Raw genomic sequence first — 20205 nt, forward strand, 5'->3', positions numbered from 1 at the left:
AAGCTAGTTTCAAATCAATTGCCTTAAAGAAATCAATTTACTTCTTCAGCTGCCCCATTTGATCTTCTATATGTGGGAGGGGGTTTAAAAGAAAAATTATTTCTTCTGTTGCTTACTATACGTAACAAGCTGATTTGACACAGAATTCATGGAGATTAGATACAGATTTATTTTATGGAGTAAATATAGGAGCAAAACATTTTTTGTTTTCACAGAACAGGATAATCCTTGGAAAGGTACCCATTAAAATAATGTTCTTAGCCTTCATTAGCTACCTGAAATTCATCTTCCTGCCTGGGAAAAAACAACTGCTTCCTGTTGTCCTTGCCAAGAGTTATGGGTCCAGTTAATCCTCTGTCTCCATATATCCAAAGAGACACACTTGCTTCAGTTCCTGCATTTCCTGTCAGTATTGACACTTTCCATTCATCATCCGAAGGAAGGGGACTCTCACCACCTTGGGGATTTCTCATTTCCTCTGTGAAATACAGAACATTAGTGGGAGATGAAAATTGACATGAAACTGCCAGTTGCTGTTGTAACTTCAGCACATAAGGAGGCCATAACAGCAGGGGGATTGTATTTTTTCATGGCAAGTGAGATAGTCTGAAAAGATTGATTTATGTTTCTTGTCTGGACCAAAATGTACTGATTAGTTGAGCTACAAGAATCAGCTGGAAAAGAACAAGATATCTCTCACACACACCATCATCATATTCTTTGTACATATTCTGGAGCAGAGCAAAGATGCTATGGTGCAGAACCGTGACCATTAAATTGATCTTTCTGGTTTCTTAGTCTGACATTTAGAAGCAAGTAGAATTTCTCCTCCAATGCCTTGTGTTGGGCCATCATTAGCAGAGTCACATGTCTGACAATACAGACAATTTTCATTTCAAATTTAAAAAAAAAATCGGGAAATTAATTTTCTTTGAGTTGAATATCAACTAAATACTGTAAAAAAACCCAAAAAAGACCTCAATATAGCCTTGCTTAACCATATTTATGCAGTGCCATCATTTGGATTAGGGCATGCTCTGCATGAATGAGACAATAGCAGCATAGTAGCACTTTATGAATAAATTTCACAGCTCTAGTGGCTAAGCAAATATAATTTTGTAAAATATAGGCTTCATTAGAACAACACCTAGTGATCTTCCATCTACCCTTAAGAGAAACACACATACATGCAGAGACATCAAACAACACCTCTGCAGAGGAGATATGGAAAAACCAGACTCTATTAGGGGAAAGGAATTTAGTTTTGAGTAATTTAATCACAGTGGAATTTCCAAACATCAGATGTCTGGAACACTGCTTTTCAATAATGGGACCACTGACCACGGAGCCCTCTCCAAAAGAGGGAATCCTTGCTGCCAGAAATTTATAGTCTGTTCTGACACAAGAGGCAGTTATAAGCCCCACATTTGAAAAGATGAACCTACACATTGCCAATATATGGTGTCCTCCAGGGGTTTCCAAATTGTCCACATGAGCACTTTCCATGTGACTGCAAAAAGAATTTTTAATACGCCACCAATGTGAATTTGTTGAAGAATTCCCAATGCATCACTGTGGATGTTTCTGCTGCACTGCGTAAGTTATGTAGTGGTATTAGAGTCCTTTCCTTTTTTGTTTGCTTGATTGAAATACTTTGCTTGGTTTCTCTGGATGGAGTTTTTCCCTTCACGTATTTCACCACCCTTACATCAAAGGATAAAAAGCCAAACACCCAACCAAACAAAATCAAACCAAAACCAGACAGAAAAACAACTGATACAAAAGCTATCACTCACCACCAACAGCCCTTTTTCCTTAAAAGTTTTACTCAAAAGGAATTATACAGTTGGTTGGATCATCAGGTTTTCCTATATTTAAATCAATATAGTAACTAAAGCACCAAAACTGAGTTATGATCCACTAGCATTAATATCTTAACTGATGTGAAATATTTGCACAAGGAAATTGCAAAGGGCTTAGGATCCATAAAAAATTCTACAATAAATAAGGACCGACTTCTGTAATCACGGGAAATTTAGCTCTGGCAAAGATTATAATATTTGGTAAATCAATTTTTAAGAAATTCAGAGCTGTAGTATCATGACTTTTACAACAGTGCCTCTAACAGTAGAATTATGACTTTGGAATTGTCATAGTTATTTAGAATAGGCATTACTGGCTGGTTTTATTGTATTCTTCATCATGACTGAGAGCAAGTTATTCTGACAGGAAAAAGAAAATCAACACCCCAAAAATAAAGCAAGAGACAAGCATCTAGAGTTTACCTGAATAATAACTTAATTACACTTGTCTTTCAGTGCCTGAAATAGCAGAACTATTGCAAATTGCTTTGATGTGATAAATATTTCTGAGAACTTGACTATAAGATTTTCTGTAACTGTAGTTACCTAACTTCTAACCTGTAACTCTGAAAGCTAGAGTTCCTTCCAGCTATCCAAAACCTCAACTTTCTACAGCACAGAGATTAAAATGTTCATAAAATGCAAATGTATTCAAGAAACATGAGGAATCCCATGCTGCTTCATATGCTTAGGACAAGAAATCCAGACTTGGCTAGTTGCTACCCAAAACAGTTACTGCAACCTCAAACTACCCCCCCTTGGAACAATTATAATGCACAAACAATTCACAGGCTTGGAATGCTTTCTGCCTCATAAATTACTGGCTCTTCTTACAAATGGAAATCGGTAGCATTGATTTGCTACAGGCTAAAAATATTCCAGTCTGAAAAGAGGATTTGATGGCTGCCCTGCATTACTCATGGGATTTTACACACTTCATGACACCATGCTGTAAATCTATTGTGACAAAAATTAATTCTAATAGGCCTGCATGAGAATGTTGAAGTCACAACCCTTTCCACAACTTCACAGAAATAACTTTTTTAAAATTTACTTATTATCCTAAATGTAACAAAAAAGGAAAATTATCTTGTCTGAGAAAAATCTTATGATTGAGTGACACTTTTAAAATGAACCATCAGAAAAACTAATCTCTGGAGCAGAAGTTTGGGCAATAAAGTGGATGTATTTTTTATTACACCTTTGTGTATCATCATTTCCAATGTTAACTGAGGTGGAAATGAGATCAGATTTTATTTTTATCTTCTAAGTAAAATATATTAAAAAATTAATAGCAACTGATAATGCCAGACATCCAGGAAAAGAATGTGGAGGATATAGAGAGCATTTCTCAGAGCCACACTTTGTTAGTACCAAACCACAGAGGTGTCCTCAGGGTCACAGACTGCATTTGTCTCATGGAAGCTAATGACATCTGAGCTATTAAGTGGAAGCTGGGACCTGCCATCATCTCTGTACAGTGAAAGAAGTTTCTTGAGGAACACTGAACTCACACTGCAATGGGAGAAGTCTCAAATGCTGTAGCAGGGTTTTCGGTTTAATGAATCCTAAATCAATTATTATTTGTAAAAACAGAAATCAAAATTAATCTACCAGTTGGCAGACACAGACATAAAAAGGAGGGTCTGGTCAGCCTAAGAGTTAATCTTCTCTGAGTTTGCCTGCTAAACCCACTGCTGGATTGTAAACTCAGTAGAAGCATCACCTTTCCAAATATTAACTGTGAGTGAAAAATAGAAAATAGCAATTAAAGAATATCGGTTTAAAACTCAAGGCTCACCTGTAAATGTCAAAAGACATATGTTGAGTGAAAAGTACCTTACTAAAAAAAATGATAATTTTATTTGAAAGAGAGAGTAACTTTGATATTTCTATTCATTTTCCATAAGCAGAGTCTATATTTAAGAATTCCAGAAAAACTACTTACAAAGTGCTATAGACTCTATGTAACCAATTTCACGTCAGATATTGCTTCTATAAAAGGATCCTTTGTATCCAAACCTAAAAACATCCAGCTTCTTTGAAAACTGGTTTGATGGCTCGTGTGTTGTTGTCATGGGTTTCAGACACAGCATATCTGCCGACAACCCACCACACTTCAGGAAGTCTTTGTGACACAATGATACAAGATGAAGCCTGACAGATTAGAAATTGGGTGTTTTGAGCTAAAAATGGAAAAAATATTTCCAAAAAGAATTACGTATTTATAGTGATTCACAACTAGGCTTGAATTTCACCAGAACGTTTTGATTGAACTGAATTTAATTAAAATCCTGCCTGATACCTCCCATTATATGGTATGAACAAGGATGCCAGATGTGATGTCTTGTGCACATAGCTAGACTTTTCATGTACCCCTTGAAACAATCTGAGCACCAAGTTCAAAACCAAATCAGCGACCCACCTGAATGATTTGCTACATAAATGCCTTTGAGAACACCTGTAACTGAGTAAGCAGTTGTGTCCCATAGTATGTGCCATAAGTATGTCTCCCATACTGGAAGTTGCAGTATAATCTTGTCTTTAAAGCTCTTTCAAAGTAACAGGTATGTTTCCAGATGTGAATATGCCTCCATGTGCTGTTTGCAGCTCAGCAGTTGCAGTTTCCCTTTATCCCACCTGCTTTTTGTGGTGATATGACACGATTCAGACTGTCAGGGTCTTTAGGTACATTGAAATAAGAGATGCAGGAAGCAAACGTGATCATTCCCACTCTTTAAGAGATGTATCAGTCCCTATTTTGTTTAGTTGTTTGATTACTAGGATGTTAAATATTCCAAAAATTCTTGCCTTAGCCCATTTATGCAACATCTTTAGCTAAAGAGGAAGTATTTTATTCTAGAAAAACATGTCTGCTAGACCATGACTCCAGACGCATGACCAGAACATTGTTTATCTAACTCCTACCTGCAAAATCATAGGTATAAATCTAGCATGCAATGCATCAAAACCTTCCTCTTTCCTCCAGTGAACCATAAAGCAGAAAATATGAGTGTGAGAGCATAAATGAGAAGTATTCCATTCTTTCAGTGAGCTTTAGATAGGGTTCTGCACCATATCAACCTCTTAATTTCCACAGAAATATTCAATCAATAAATTACTAATTAATTTTTTAAAATTAAGTTATTTAACAAGTTACTCAACCTGGTGATTTTGCCTTATCCAAACCACATTCCAATGCTCCTTTTAGAAAAAAGAGTAACTGGAAATGTATTTTATGTAGTGTGCTTGTGTGTACAATTCAATAACCTAGAAAAGCCATTCATTGTCCTTCCTGAGCTAAGTCTCTGCAAACAAGCGCAGAGGACAAGCATAAAACATGTATCACAGCTGGTTTGTGAATTGTCCCTTACTTGAGGGTGGGGGAGTTGAAGGCCTTTGAGGTTCTGGCTCCTGGGATTTTGCTGGTTGGATTTGAGATGCTCTGAAGTCTTTCTTCTCCTCTTTGGGTGCTGCAGATGTTCCCATAGGCTTTTCCCGGCCAACTAAAACAATGAAATGTAGCATCTGTCACTAGCTAGAAGCCATTTGCTTTTTCTTTCTCAGAAGCTAACAGATCTCACAGTTGTTCTACACAATAGACATCAAAATCCTTTTTCTATTGTTAACAGAGTGTTACAAAAACTGGGAACAGAGCTGACATACCAATTAAAGCCCATTCAATGTTTTAAAAATCTAAGCAAAAATTTAACATTGATGTAGGAATAAAATGACTTCTTAACATGCAGCTTTCCCCAAAATGAGCTTCCCCACCCCCAAAAAGTTTTTTTCTTAAGAGTGGAAGTGCTGAAATGAAAATTGCCAGAGGCTATTTGAATAATGAAAAGTAAATTGATATTGTTAATATGAACACATCAGACAGACAATATTTATTGCTTGCATAGAAAGTATTAGCTCCTTTTTATATTCCTTTTAGTGAGCAACACAGATTCTGGAGTGTTGAAGCTTGTGACAAAGTAACATTTAGCTTTATTTAATGACGCCAGTAAGCACTGCCTTGTTGAGAATTTCTATTGGAAACACTGCTCTTCCAAAAGGTAATAAAGGAAAATAATTCCCTCATTTCTACAAGGACATAGTGATTAAAACATTCCAATCACCCTGCAGCAAACAGGGACAGAACAGTAGGGATGTGCTTACAGCGACTTTCATAGTGCTTCAATCACAGTATACATGGAACAATTAGTAAGAGTGGTTGTAGGTTTTGAGACTCTCTTTTTGCTCAGATAAGTTTGTTCTCTTTGTGTTTGGAAAAAATCTGAGCAGCTTCTCAATTGCAAACTGATGTCCATTTAGCCTTTTCATGAGTTGTTTCATTTCCTGGTGTTTGTTGTCAAGTCCACCAGATAAGAATACATTTCCTGCAGAATGGTGTTTCCTGCAGTTACAATCTAAGTCACTTGGCTACCTTTGGTTGCCAGTTTTTCACCAAACTAAAAATTTTGTCCTCCTGAAGGGAAAAAGACAGGCAGGTCACCCAATGACAGTGGTCCAGAGTGTGCTGAGACCAAATTTCTGAGTCCTGGTTAGTTGACTAGGTCAGCTCTCTCCTGAGGACACATTTTGACTGCAATAGCTCTCAAATCTGACTATAAGACAAAGGAATAACATAATGAATATACTGGGTGGGGAATACAATGTATTTCACATCACTGAAAAAGAAACTGAACACTGCCAAGTAGGCCTTCTTGAAAGTCTACTAATATCCCTATAAAATCAGGAAAAAACTGTGCCAGATTTGGCAGCAAGACAACATTTCCCAGGCCTCCAAAATCTGTGGCCAGAATGGGGAATACACACAAGAAGTCAATGCTATCTTTATCTTGTCCCATGTTTCAATTCTCATTTTCAAAAGCTTGGTAGTAAAACAATTGACATCTAGTGTATCATTATTATTATTGTTAAAAGAAAGGAATTAAGTTAACTGAATATGTAGGAAAAATCAAATGTAAATACAATAAAATTTTCACTTTTAAAACTACTGAAACACAAGGGAAATTGTGTCAATATATCTTTTACACTTCTGCTTTGAATTTTGTCCATTAGAAACACTAATTACTAAATAAAACCACGCACTATTGAGAAATCACATACATTTGATGACCTGTGGGTAGAAAAAGATATTTCTCTCTCCAGTGTTAACAACTGGCTTAGTTTGGCCATCTGGCAGAAGACCAACATATATCCCTTTATTTTGCACTGATTCCAGGCTCACAGATCCGGTTTCCAAATTCTTCTCAATTTTAAAATGACAGTATTCATCACCCTTGCCCTAAGGAATTGATAACAGAAACATGAATTCAACAATTGAATTAATGTAGCTAGAAGACTTTTTAAAAGTTTTAATTATTACTACTTTCCAGTAATATTTAAGCTTGACTACATTCTTCACAACGTGATACATTCCTACACACACAGAGACATACCTGCACCTAATCCCTGTTTATTCCTTTATGACCAGAAAGACTAATCAAGTAAGTTAGGGAAGTGAAAGACCAAGTGAAAGCATTCTGATTTATGCTAGGATTTAGGCAAAGGCTAGGATATATTCAAACGAGTTTCCCACTTAAACAGTTTCCAGAGGATTAACGAATGTGAAAATATCTATATCAGAACACATAGGACACTTCTACACAAATTTTATGCATAGCCCAGATTTGCTAATGCTGCATTAATGTATTAATTAAATAGATGTAATTCATTTTTTCCTCAATTTCATAGCATTTACAAGCTTAATTTCAAAACCTTTAGCAATTATCACTTTTTATTCAGATGTCCTGATCCATTGGTGAGAGGACTGCTGAAAAATAAACACTCACAAAGCCTATATTCAAAATACGGATCAAATATTTTAGCCTCTGAAAGTGTCAATAAAAAAAACTCTCATGGACCTTATCCCTAAGAACTTACCCAGCTCAATTTCATATTCCGTTGTCTTAAACTCCCAAATAATAATTATGCAAAAACATTTCTTACATTTATTAACTTAGATGAACAGAATCACACTTTAAAAGTCAGTGAAGTATACAGTCACTTACATCTTAGTTCTTCTTTAATGGATTTGATCTGTATCATCTATCTAGCAGTACATAAGTTTTAACTACATCCGCATTCTAAATAGTTTAATAATATAATCAGATCTTTACTGATTCCATCAACTCCCAAATTGACACAGCACTTTCTCTTGATGTATTTTTCTGCTTTTGCTTTGGCAAATGAAGGAAGGATTTGAAACATCTTTAATCTGAACAAAGTTTTATGTCAAGCAAATAAAAAAAGATTCTCTTCTATCACTGACAATTCACTCAAAATATCTGCAGAGGGAATACAAACAATAACTGCTTACTGTTCCATCACACTGGTCATCTTTAATCTTCAGATACATTCTTGGTTTTTTCACACTTTCAAACATGCAGAGTCCAGAGCTGATTTTATGCACCTTCCAGTAGGATTCCTGCTGCTGCTGACCTGCTCCACTGCAGCTCCCATCAGGTCTAAGGCACAGAGCCTGGCAGATACTTGTGTTGAGCAGAATGATGGCACCATGATGAAACACACCCTTTAGATCAGAAACAAAAAGTCCTCTGTGAACAGCACAGCTTTTCTCCCTATTAAATTTTGATACTGATACTGCTCCTACCGTTTAGTTTTAAGCACTTACTCATGCATGTCTTTGCATAAAAGATAAAAGCGTCAGTCTCAAGTAATTCAAGTGTACCTCCAGCCTTTGAGTATTTGCTGCTCTCTGTGCAGGCACTAACCAGAGCAGTGGAAATCCTTCCCTACCCCGCAGCATCCCTGCTTTTTCTCACTCAGCAGCACAGCACAACTTCCAGAGAACAAGGAGAGTGGCAAATTAGGGAATTTGTCTCTTTTCAACAGCAGGTCCCGTGTGCTACTTTTTGAAGGTCAGCTAGGAAGTTTAGGGTCTCATTTTTCCTGCATTCCTGCCCACTCTATTTGCGTGTTCCAGCGGCGGTATCGCCCCGGGAGAGCAGCCAAGGGAACCCTCTCCAGTGCTGCCTACCTGTTACACTGGAGTTGGGCTCCACCTCGTGGAAGAGGATCCCTCTTTTACCTCTCAGACCTCTGAAACTCCTTCAGAAACAATCTGCTTTATAACAGCAAATCTATGAAGGGTCTTCCTGATTTTTCTCTGCCTGCCTTACCTTGACATGCACGACAAATTCTCTGGAAAGCCCAGCATATCCTGTTGCCTCATCAGCTACTTTGCCTTGGAGATTGAAAGCCACAGTGTGACCTGGGTAGCTGGCTGACTCCAGAATGGCACGGCTGTTTGGCTGAAGGTGGACATGGAGCTCACAGCAGGCCTTGTCTTTGCTCTAACACAGCCAAAGAAGTAATCATAAATTATATTAACTATATGGTAAAATCCAAACAGAGCATTACGACAGAGTTTCTGTGTCGTTCAAGTTCCCACAATACTAGTACAGACTAGTACAGAAATCTTTCCATTTTCAGACGTGCAACTGTGAAATTGTGGGCTCTGTGGAATTTATGGAAACAGTTCATTGTAAGATGACACAGATCTGGCAATAATATGAAAGATGCATGGGTGCCTCACTTGAGTGTGTCACAGCCTATAAAGATGGCCAAGTATAAAGCTGGCACAAGCAGGAAATGAGCCATGGTAGCTCTTGGCCCCCAGCCCACCTTCTCTTGCTTTTGTGTTTGTCCTCATTCATTTATCCTGTTCTCACTCAGGGAATCAGAAGTTTTACATGAAAGAGTAAAGCAGTGTGTTTTACTCCATGATTGCCTGTTCAGCTTGGCAGGCTCTATGATTCCATTGTATAAAATACATAATTTAATATTTTATCAAAACACTTATCAATACATAATCATATATATTTAAATATTTTATCAAATCATCATTCTCATTTTTAAATAAAATTAGAATTTTAATCAATGCAAAATACTAAGAATCCCTCTAATAATTGATAATACTTCTGATTTACATCATCTTCTAATTTTCAAGGCTACAAAGAATCAATATTTCTAGGAAAATTTTTTATTTTCAAGGCACTACCTTCTGGAGAAAAGGCTACAAGAACTGTCTATCAGATTCAATATGCCTGTAAAAGTAAAGGGAAAATTGTATGGATTTTAGAAGTAGTTGTGAAACAAGTGAGTAAGCATGTCCTCAAGGTAAAATTAAGTATGTGTTATAAGGCAAATTGCAATTTTGTGTTGCCTGTTTGTTCCTCCAGTGCCTGAGAGACAGGTGCCATAAAACATCAAAGACTCCCAAAGCACCTCCAGACTCATTTCTGAGGCCTTTCACCAGAGGACTGAAAGCTTCCCTGCATGAAGGGAGGTACCTGGGCATTCCCACCTCCCCTCCTCATTCAAACCCCGTGCATATATTCATACACATTGATCATCCAGCGCCATTTCACTCCAATCAGCCCTAAGGAGTCCCTTTACAAGCACCTGGATAACTCCATTTCCTGGGATAGGTCATAACAGTTGGATATTAGGAAAAGGATCTTCACAAAGAGAGTGCCTGGGCCCTGGAACAGGTTCTCTATGGTCACAGCCCCAAGCCTGACAGAGCTCAAGAAGTGTTTGAGCAACGCTCTCAGCACATGGTGTGACTTTTGGTGCTGTCCTGTGAAGGCCCAGGAGTCAGATTTCCATGATCCTTGTGGATCCCTTCCCACTCAGGATATTCTCTGATTCTGTGCTCAGAAGGAACTGAATTCTACAACTCCATTTACCTGCTTGTGTACTGCAAGTGCTGAGGAAGAAAGGTCATAGTAAGACTTTGAAGCTGGGCTGGAATAAACCAAAATGCATCAAAACAAATCCTGGATTATACCAGCTGTCTTATGACTGGCATGTTGCTTGAAAAAAAAAAGAAAAAAACACAAAGGAAAAAGAGGCATTCATTTAAAATCAAGCCAGAGAATTTTCCCTTATCGAAAAAGAGGAGAGATTAGGGCATTCCTGGCAGCTTGTCAGCATGTGGCAAACGAATATAAATGACATCTTGGAATGGCCTGGTATTTCTGAATTAAAGAGAAGAAACCAACCAAAGAATAATGAGTAAACTGTGAGAAAACAAAGCCCTATCTCTAAATTCACCTATTTATCAGCAATTTCCTGGGTTAAGTTCTGCAATTCTTCACTCCTTATCTGATTGGAAGTACAATTATTTATTAGACAGATTTTAAAAACTTTTTTTTAAACCAGACAATGACGTGTCTTTATGAAGCAGGAATCAGTAACAGCATTTCTTACCTTTCCAGTTACACGGCCACTGACAAGAGCAAGAGCAAGAGATGGCATTTGATGACTGCTGAATATATATGTATTTCTCCTTTTGACATTTACATCAAAAAGACCTAAGAGTTAAATGAAAAAAAAGCCAGAAATATGAAGTCTATTAATTCATATTTGCATTTAATTACAATCGATGGTTTATCATTTTCAAGGAAAAAGAATTAATTAAGTGTTTAACTCAACAGTTTGACCTCTCTGATCAATAAATTCTCTCATTTGTTCAGGAAAGGGCATCTAGGGACTCCTGTCTATTTTGCTGCCTTGAGGAGAAAAGCCCTGAGAGGTAATGATAAGGAACAAATTTCTTTTTATCAGCCCATATGCTTAAAAAAAATCCATAAAAAGGAGCTGAGAACTCGAGCATAATGATCTGGGCTCTAGCACTGAATTTAGATGATAAATAGCAGATGATGTAGAGAACATAAAGCTCTCAGGTGAGAAAGGAGACTTCATTTTCTCTATACCCATATTAGAATTTGTAAAGCAAATCCTGCAGCATAACTCATGGCTTCTCAAATTTAAATCTGGCCAATTTTCCAAACAATTAACTCTTATAGCTACAAAGTACTGATGAAAGGTAAATTCTTGCCACTTTTATTGTTCCCAGGGACAACAGTGATTTTTAAAGCAACTATTCTACCAATCCATTATGTGTTGCAGTTTTGTAAGATGCAGCTCTCTCTGTCCTGATGCACTCTTTGGTGTGACCTGAAAGATTCTATCACTTCAGAAAAGGTCTGTGTAAGAGCCCTGGTGAGATGTCAGAAAGACTGAACAGTTCCATCACTTCTAAGGGAATAAAATACATGTACCTAATATGATATGTATTAGAATTTAGTGTTACTAATGCAGTAGAAAGAAAGTTGATAAAGGGGGGAACTGGTAGACTGTCATTAAAATCAATTACAAAAATCGAGTACAATTAATTTATGCACACACACACATATATATATGTATGTATGTACGTGTGTATATGTATATATATGTATATATATGTATGCACACACACACATATATATATATATATATATATATATATATATATATATATTATCTATTAATGAACTCTATCTAAATTTGAACTTTTTATCTTAGATGGATGTAGTTCCAAAAGACTCTAGCTGTCCTTGCCATGTGAGCTCTGCAGGAGCACCAAACTGAAGATGACAAGAAGTTTTTCTATTTGGTAAAGGAAAGCCGGCGACAAGACACCATATGAGAATTTGTGTGTGTGTCTAAACTAAGCATATATTTTCTGAGTCCTTATAGCCATTAACACATTTATATTTTAAGTAAGGAAAATGTTTAGTATGATTATATGCTAGTATCTATTTTAGGAATCTCAATATTAAAGTCTTTCTTTGTATCTCTTATGTACACATCCACATGGAAAATACTTTACCGTGTTTGTTTTTCTTGTCACCAAGAGCATCAACTCTGCTATCTGGGTAGAGGCAAATGAAGCCACGAGTGACCCTGTTGTAAAATTGAAGGGTAATGCCTTTCTGAAATTTCCACTTTTCTGCAGCCCACTAGTTTTGCAAACAACAAACAAAAAAGATTTATGAGAAGATGATGCACAGGAATTTGTCATACAAAGCATTCAACTGACCTGATTTCACTCAAAGCATCATTTCATGGGTTCAAATTAAAATAAAAAAGGTATACTCTTACAGCTTTTTCTCTCTTGAGTTCCAGCTCTTGTCCTGTGTGGTTAAAAACAGTGTAATTAATTTACAGAGATTCTTCATTCCCTTTGAGACAGTTTTCTTCCCCATCAATTTTCACTTACTTCCTGGAAGCATGCTGGCATGTGTCACAGGCAGTTCTCGAGCAATATTGCCATCATCCTGTCCCTTATCCAGCCACCTAAGAACCAGAACCTCTTTCAGTAATAACATTTATTGGCAACTTCCAAAGAATGCATGGCACTTGTATACAATACTTGCTGTCCTATGCATTAAAGTCTCAAGGCTGACAAACAGCAATACAAAAATCCAGCTTTAGTAAAAAGAGATTAACATTGGCAAAAAATTATTTTTCTTTCTTGTTTTTGGTGAAACATAAATAAATGCTTTCCTGGACTGAGGTAAAAGGGCATAACCCAATTGTTTCATGCCAGAGAACTCTTATTCATCCCAGATCAATCATGAATTGTGCAGTGGTCGCAGTGTTTGTTCTTCCTGTCTGCAAGAAGGCTACAGCAAGATGCAAATTGTTCTGTGCCCTGAAAATCCCTATAGGAGGAGGCAAACCCAACAGTGGCAACACCTTTACCATCTCTGAGCTGCACTTTCACAACGCCTTTGTACACATCTACTTATGTAAGTCTAACTCCATTTGAGTCAAAAACATTCCCTCACTCAAAGCAAGATAGCAAGCACTGCATCAAGCTCTAACAATAACTAGCACATACCCTGTATTTTTCTGCCTGAAATGGATTTGAACTCTTCCTAAATTATGTATGAAGCCAGCATTATAGATCTCTTCATAGCAGTTCATCTCATCTAGAATACAGACTCAAAATTAGGTCAGGCAAGGATGAGGTGCTGTATCTGATAGGCAGAAAGCCCTTACTCACACATAAATCAGTTTCAGTGTGCACATCGCTCACTCTGGGCTGTCTCAGGCAGTTATTTATTCACTCAGAGAAGTGAGAGGAGGAAATAGAATTGGGGTGCCACTGGCAAGCTGCAGCTAGACTCTTACGTGACTGGACTTTACCGATCCTGATATTTGCGCTGATATTTATCGATTAAGATTTTTCCGCAAGGCGTTGAGGATTAATCAGGCATAGATAAAACTGTAAATGAGTTATAGAACAGAAGAATCAGAGCAGCAGCGTCTGCAGGGGGAAAGGCAGGGAAGTTAGGATTGCTTCAAATTACGTTGGAGCTCAGTGACAGGCTGCAAAGGAAATGAGTAAAGGGGATGTGGTCAGGCAGCTGCATTTGTGATTTTCATTTCACAGGATCTTAAAGTCTGCTCCTGAGCTGACTGAACCTCAAGCTAATTTCCATGCTAACTTCAGTAAATCAGGAACAGTTTGCTCAAGAGCCAGAAGGCCACTCTTCTGAAAAGCCTTGCATTGCATGACAGGAAGAACGGATGAACCCGCTGGTGTCAGATACAAGGTGTTGGATATGGAAAATGTGTAACAAAAGTCTATCTTTAATAGTTCAAAAGGTGTGAGAATGGAAAGTTCCCACACAGAACTTTTTATTGCTCTTTCCTTAGTTCAAAGACCAGATGTTTGACCAGATGCATCTCTTAGAGCTGTAAAAAAAATCAGAGCATCTCAACTCACTTCTTAGGAAACACTTATTTCCCCTTACAGGATATTTCAGGAGAAAATCTAAGGGTAGTTACAAATTTGTTAAACATCTAATCCAAATCAATCATAACCAACCTGTGACAAAGAAAAGTATAATCCAAATCTGTTATAGGATCCTTGATTACAACTTTGTCCAGAAACCATCCGTTTCCTTAGAAGAAATAAAGTGAAAAACAAAACATTGTTCATGAGAGAAAAAATTGATGTGTTTAATTATGTCAGACTTCCTATAGTTTTCTCTCTTCTACTGGAACTGCAAAATCTGCAGCTCTGCTGGCAGGTTTAGAGAGTCACAACTACTCACTCTCATGCCTGGAGGGAGGACAGTACCTGCTCTAGGTACTCTGGAGCTTCCTTATGGCCCTGCAAGCTTCTGGGTCTCTCCCTGGCTACATCCCTCCCTCCTTTAACATTGCCATCATATGAGTCTTATTAGTTTTCCAATTGAAATAATAACAAAATTAGATAGCAGCTTATGATGGCTCAAAAGAAGTTGCTGTGTTTACAGTATTTAGGTCCAAGAATAGGACTTTTGACTGCAAGCATTCTAAGTTTCACCATTAATTGGAAGTGTAATGGCAAGATAGGGTTACAAAAATCTTCAATTGCATCTTTATAGTGCAACTGATAATGCTAATCCATCTAAAATTATAATAGGTCATTTTAACTTTAATACAAGACACAATCAATGTCTTAACATGAAAATATTCCCCCTCTTCACAGTTTTTAACAAGGATTAGTAAAAGATTACTATCAGATGCTGTCCTTAACATAATGGTTGAGAGTAGAGCGCAGGTGAGATTTCTGACCTGATCCAAGCCCATTGTGTCCTATAACAATCTTGTACAAACATCCAAGGTGCACAGCTTCAACAGCAAAGATGTCAGTCTGTAATCAACCAACAAAATTTCAGAAAAATCTGAAATGCAGAGCATTCTTCAGCCACACAATTCTGAAGACCCAAGAACTCCTATAACTTTGTCTTATATAACCCTTATAACTTTGTCAACATAAGCTTTGTCAAGATCATCATTTGAAATATTAGCTGATGATAAAGTGAGAGCAAAACAGGAAGATCAGGTTTCCTGAAACAGAAGTAAGCCTGATCACTTTGCTAATGGGAGTAGTGCCATTCAAATAAATGGGATCAGAGTCAGGAAAGAGAAACCTGTTGAAAGTGTCAATGGCTAGACAATTACAAATTACAGCAGATTTCAACATTAGAAAAGCAGATATAAAATGAAATTTCATTTCCTCTTTGCTTATTGAATAAATTTTTTTGGAAGAATGAAAACCAAAAGTACACAGCTTACCTATTTTTTAAATGAAAATTCTCACTTCCAAAAGCACTGGTATAACTTTAAAAAGTATTTGGAACTTAATTAGGGAATTTTTGGAAGCCATTGGAATGTAGTAATTATGTCTTTTCTAACTGCACCCTTCTTGGAATCACCACCCACCCGAGAGAGAAAAGCCAGACAAACAAAAAATGCCTTTTCACTTACTTGTCCTTTTAAAAATTTCTTGGGTTTCTGTGACCTGAGCAGCTGTCTTGATCCTGTATCACCTCTTTCTCCATAGACAGAAATATACACATCAGCCTCAGTTCCAGCGTTCCACAGGTCTCCTGTTGTCACATGCACTTTGTAGACAGTCACTGACAACAAAAGATGACAACCTTTCATATCACAAGCACTATTATATGGTTACAATAACATCTAGCTGGCTGTAGAGTCCAAAGACATCTGTGTAAAGGACAGGGTATAAAACCTTAAAAATCCCATTCAATAAAATAAAATATATAGTTGCTTTTATGTTTTTTATGGTTGTTACATTTATTGTTGTGTCCCAGACTGTCACTTGTGGAGAATGCAAACAGAAGTTAATTTTAAGTGCCCAGTAGCATATCTTGGTCCTGCAGCATCATTTGAAATCATCATAAACTGAAAAGTAAATAATGTAAATCCAAGATTAGAGTCACCAGAAGTGGTGAGATCAAAACTATAAAAAGCAATGGGGGCCATTAACATTTTGAATGCACTGGTTAACCAAACAGGCTAAAATCTAGCACCATAATTTTAGTTTTCTAGGACCTCAAAACTCAGAACTCTGCATTGGTTTATTATTTCAGCAATTAATGCTACAGGATAGAATCATAGAATGGTTTGGTTTGGAAGACACCTTTAAAGAGCATCTAGCCTTTGCCATAATCATGGACATCCTCAGTTACATCAGGTCACTCAGATCCATGTCCAATCTGACTTTGAATGCTTCCAGGGATAAGTAACCTCTCTATATCCCATATGGAAATTCTTTAAAGTATATAAATTTAGGACAGAACAACTAAGACTAAAATTCAATGAATAATTTAATTAATAAGAATGGATATTGCAAGAAAAACTAAATGTAAGTTAAAATATGATGAAACTAAAGACTATTTTACATAAAAATATCTACCAAAATAAAACTGTGGTACTTAGAATGCAGATGTAGGAACTCCATAAAATCCCAAAGTAAGATAAAACATGCAATCATAATCTTCAATATTAACATGGGAAAGACAAAATTTATGCCAATATACACTGACAATATTTTGTTAGACCAGATGAGGTACAAAGAGAATGAAGGGGAAGAGAAAGCCTCATTTTATGGCACACAAGCTCTTCTTCCAAGGGTAGGTGTCTGTGTGCTTCTCTGTCTTGCAATCAGAAAAGAGTTTCTGAACCACTGGGTCCGAAACAACATCAACATTATCATCATTCAATTGTCAGTTTCTATTTGAAGCATGTTATGAATCTTGGCTGTAATTCTCTGAAGGAGATTGTTTCCAGATCTCACTCTTCTGATGACCAAACACCTTCCTTTAATAAGCACTGAAGATTTAATCAGTCAGTATCTGCAATTATGCTAGGTGGCTGGTCAGTGTTGCAACTTTTCCATTCATCCTTATTTTTTTCATTATTATCTCTCATTTATTTACATGGGTTTTTTGTGCTTGTTTCTAAACAAGCCATCTTTAAAGAATTCAATTTGAATCATAGTAATAATTTAGCAAAAACACTAAACAGCCTGCACAGGTTTTAATGTGCCCACACAGAACACTAGTGGTAATTTCCTTCTGGCATGACAGCTAACTAATTTTGAGATCAAGCCTCTGAGCTCTTCTGAAATATGTGGCAAAGGCCAGCCACATTTAACACACAGAAGCCTTTGGCACTCTTGACTTAGCACCATAATCAGGCACTATCCTTCCCAGTGTATGCCTGTCTCAATACTTGAAATAGTTTTCGTTTCACAGCTGTTAATTCATACTGCACTTTAGCCATATAATTTCACATGTCACCACCTGATCTATTTACTTGCCCAATTTTTTCTTTGCAGCACCCCATGAACATATGCCCCATGAACAGACCACAGCAGAGGGAAAGAATTAATTTCTCTAGACCAACAATTCCATGCATAGGATGACAACAATGCTGCATTGCAACACTTTCCTCCTTCAATAACTATCTGCTTTCCAATTCCTGTAGGAAGAAAAGCTACCAACCACCAGCTACCAACACTGTGTATCCCTGATTTATTCTCAGGATATAATTAATGATTGTGTCATAAACCATGAGCAGACAGGGACAAAAAGTAGAATGGCAGAGGATAAAACGGCAGATGAATGCTGCTCAGTCCTCCAGCATTATAGCAACAAAGTCTCTATGTAACACTTCTTAACAGTTTAATTCCCATGTTTTTCCTTTGAATAAAAAAGAATGTTAAATCAGAGAGTGCTTCAGCCTCTTTTTATTCAGAAATTGGTTTTCAAGTGCCTCTCATCATCTCTCTTCCACATTGAATCCAGACCCCTTCACTGTTCTGTTATCAAACTATCTTCTCTGAAGTTAAAAGCTGTGCTCCCTTTACTCTGTCTCATGCAGAAATATGACACTGGCAAAAAGACACAGGGGCCGTCTTTCAATTACTAAATCAGAGATAAAACTGCCTTCTCCAAAGCCTTCTGCATGACCCCTTTTATACTGGAGCTGGTAGAAATGCACAGAAGCTCTTTTCTTCCTCCCTTGCATGAGAGAGAAATTGTTAACTACAAAATGCAGATTGAGAGGTTGGTTGCAAGTGTGCCTTTGTGCTTTTCATGCATGAAGATTACTCTATAATAAAAATCTTTCATTGTATCTTCACTTCAGAAACAAGGAAAGCTGATACTCATAAAGAGCCCATAAATTAGGATGTTCAGAGAATCACAGAATATTCTGTGTTGGAAGGGACCCACAGGGATCATTGACTACAATTCTTAAGGGAGCAGCCCTTATAGGGATTGAATCCACAACCTTGGCATTATTAGCACCATGTGCTAACCAGCTGAGGTTGTTGAGGTCTGCATCTCAGGATATTTAAACAAGAGGACATTAGGGGAAGAAAATATACCGCAAATAGGATAATAGAGCATATTCAATACAATATGTCAATTATCATTAATTAGCATTTATTCAAAGGGATGAGGAGGCACTTGACTTTTATACCAGTGTGTTTGTATGTCCCCATATAAAAACAGTATTGGTCTCCCGACCAAAGAGACTAAACTTGTGAGGAAGCAGACTGAGTGCCTCTGAGGCTTCTCTTGTCATGGAAATCATGACCACTCAAGACCAAAAATCATCGTGGTTAATGTGGATGGGCCTCTCTCTAGAGTATCTTATGAGCCATTGGCATCTGCTAAGTACTGGGGGAAACCCCCTCAATTATTCTTTTTCTCTTAAAACATACTTTTGAGGCACAAACCTGTTTTTTTCTGATCTTCTTAAGAAGGTTCTTAATCTCAGAGCTCAGTCATTACAGAGAAGCATAAATATAACTCCAGGAAACCCATCTCTTTATTACAAGAGTAACTGACCCAAGGTATGTTTTCCCACATCCATAGACCATTTTCTAGATTTCTCACCCTCAATTTTATCTGTATATATTCTGTTCCTCTAGCCTGCACCCACAATATCTGTTACCACTGAAATACCTGTTACAATTTCAACTTTGCAATATCAACATAAGGGACCATAGACACACCATAAAGCACTGATAAATTGTTAAACATTCTGAAAAAGGGGTTTCATAATTTTTAGATAACTTAGAATGGAAGTTTCTCTCATCCCATTAATTTTGTCCTCTGCAGCTGATATGATTTTTATGGGGAAGAGAAGAGGACATGTCCCAGGTAGACCTTGTTCTAGTGAAGTCCTAGCGCAAGTAATACTAGTGCTGTTATGGCTTTTCCCCCTCTAGCATCACACCCCAATAGGATGGGAATCTGCTGCAGCATTCTTGCTCCCTCACCCACATCTCTCCCAGGACACACTGTTCTTGCTAAGCCCTTGTAATTTTCTTTGAAATTTTCCAGAAAAGGACAATGTCAATTGGAGAGGAGAGAGGAACAAACACAGACTTTCTACCCCCTTTCCACTGATCAAGGAGAGAGATCATTAGCAACATCAGGGAATTGTGTGGTAGAGAAGGACACTAAGACAGTGCAACAAGAGCAACACTCAATAATTATCATATCCTTTGGAATAATTCACCTTTAGAATTACAATACAATCTCTCTGTGAATAATGGAGATTTTAATGCTTATAGCCTCCTGAAATATTTATTCTGAAAGTTTTATTCCACATCCAAAAATTAAAA

The 20205-nt window shown here is 37.2% G+C and overlaps 1 protein-coding gene across 1 annotated transcript in view; it reads right to left on the reverse strand.

Moving 5' to 3' along the window:
- RP1 (RP1 axonemal microtubule associated) overlaps nt 1-20205 on the reverse strand; it is a gene marked incomplete at both ends in the record, with an annotated part of 161303 nt that overhangs the window by 120327 nt on the left and 20771 nt on the right. The window contains 12 exons of the mRNA XM_084203553.1: nt 276-478; nt 5237-5368; nt 6978-7155; nt 8230-8442; nt 9053-9226; nt 11148-11251; nt 12592-12721; nt 12864-12895; nt 12982-13058; nt 14599-14674; nt 15333-15411; nt 16029-16180. Of these exons, the coding sequence (XP_084059679.1) occupies nt 276-478; nt 5237-5368; nt 6978-7155; nt 8230-8442; nt 9053-9226; nt 11148-11251; nt 12592-12721; nt 12864-12895; nt 12982-13058; nt 14599-14674; nt 15333-15411; nt 16029-16180 (1550 nt within the window). The remainder of the gene's footprint in view (nt 1-275; nt 479-5236; nt 5369-6977; nt 7156-8229; nt 8443-9052; nt 9227-11147; nt 11252-12591; nt 12722-12863; nt 12896-12981; nt 13059-14598; nt 14675-15332; nt 15412-16028; nt 16181-20205) is intronic.

The sequence above is a fragment of the Fringilla coelebs genome, assembly GCF_963513975.1.
Source record: "Fringilla coelebs genome assembly, chromosome: 1".
NCBI classification, from domain to species: Eukaryota; Metazoa; Chordata; class Aves; order Passeriformes; family Fringillidae; genus Fringilla; species Fringilla coelebs.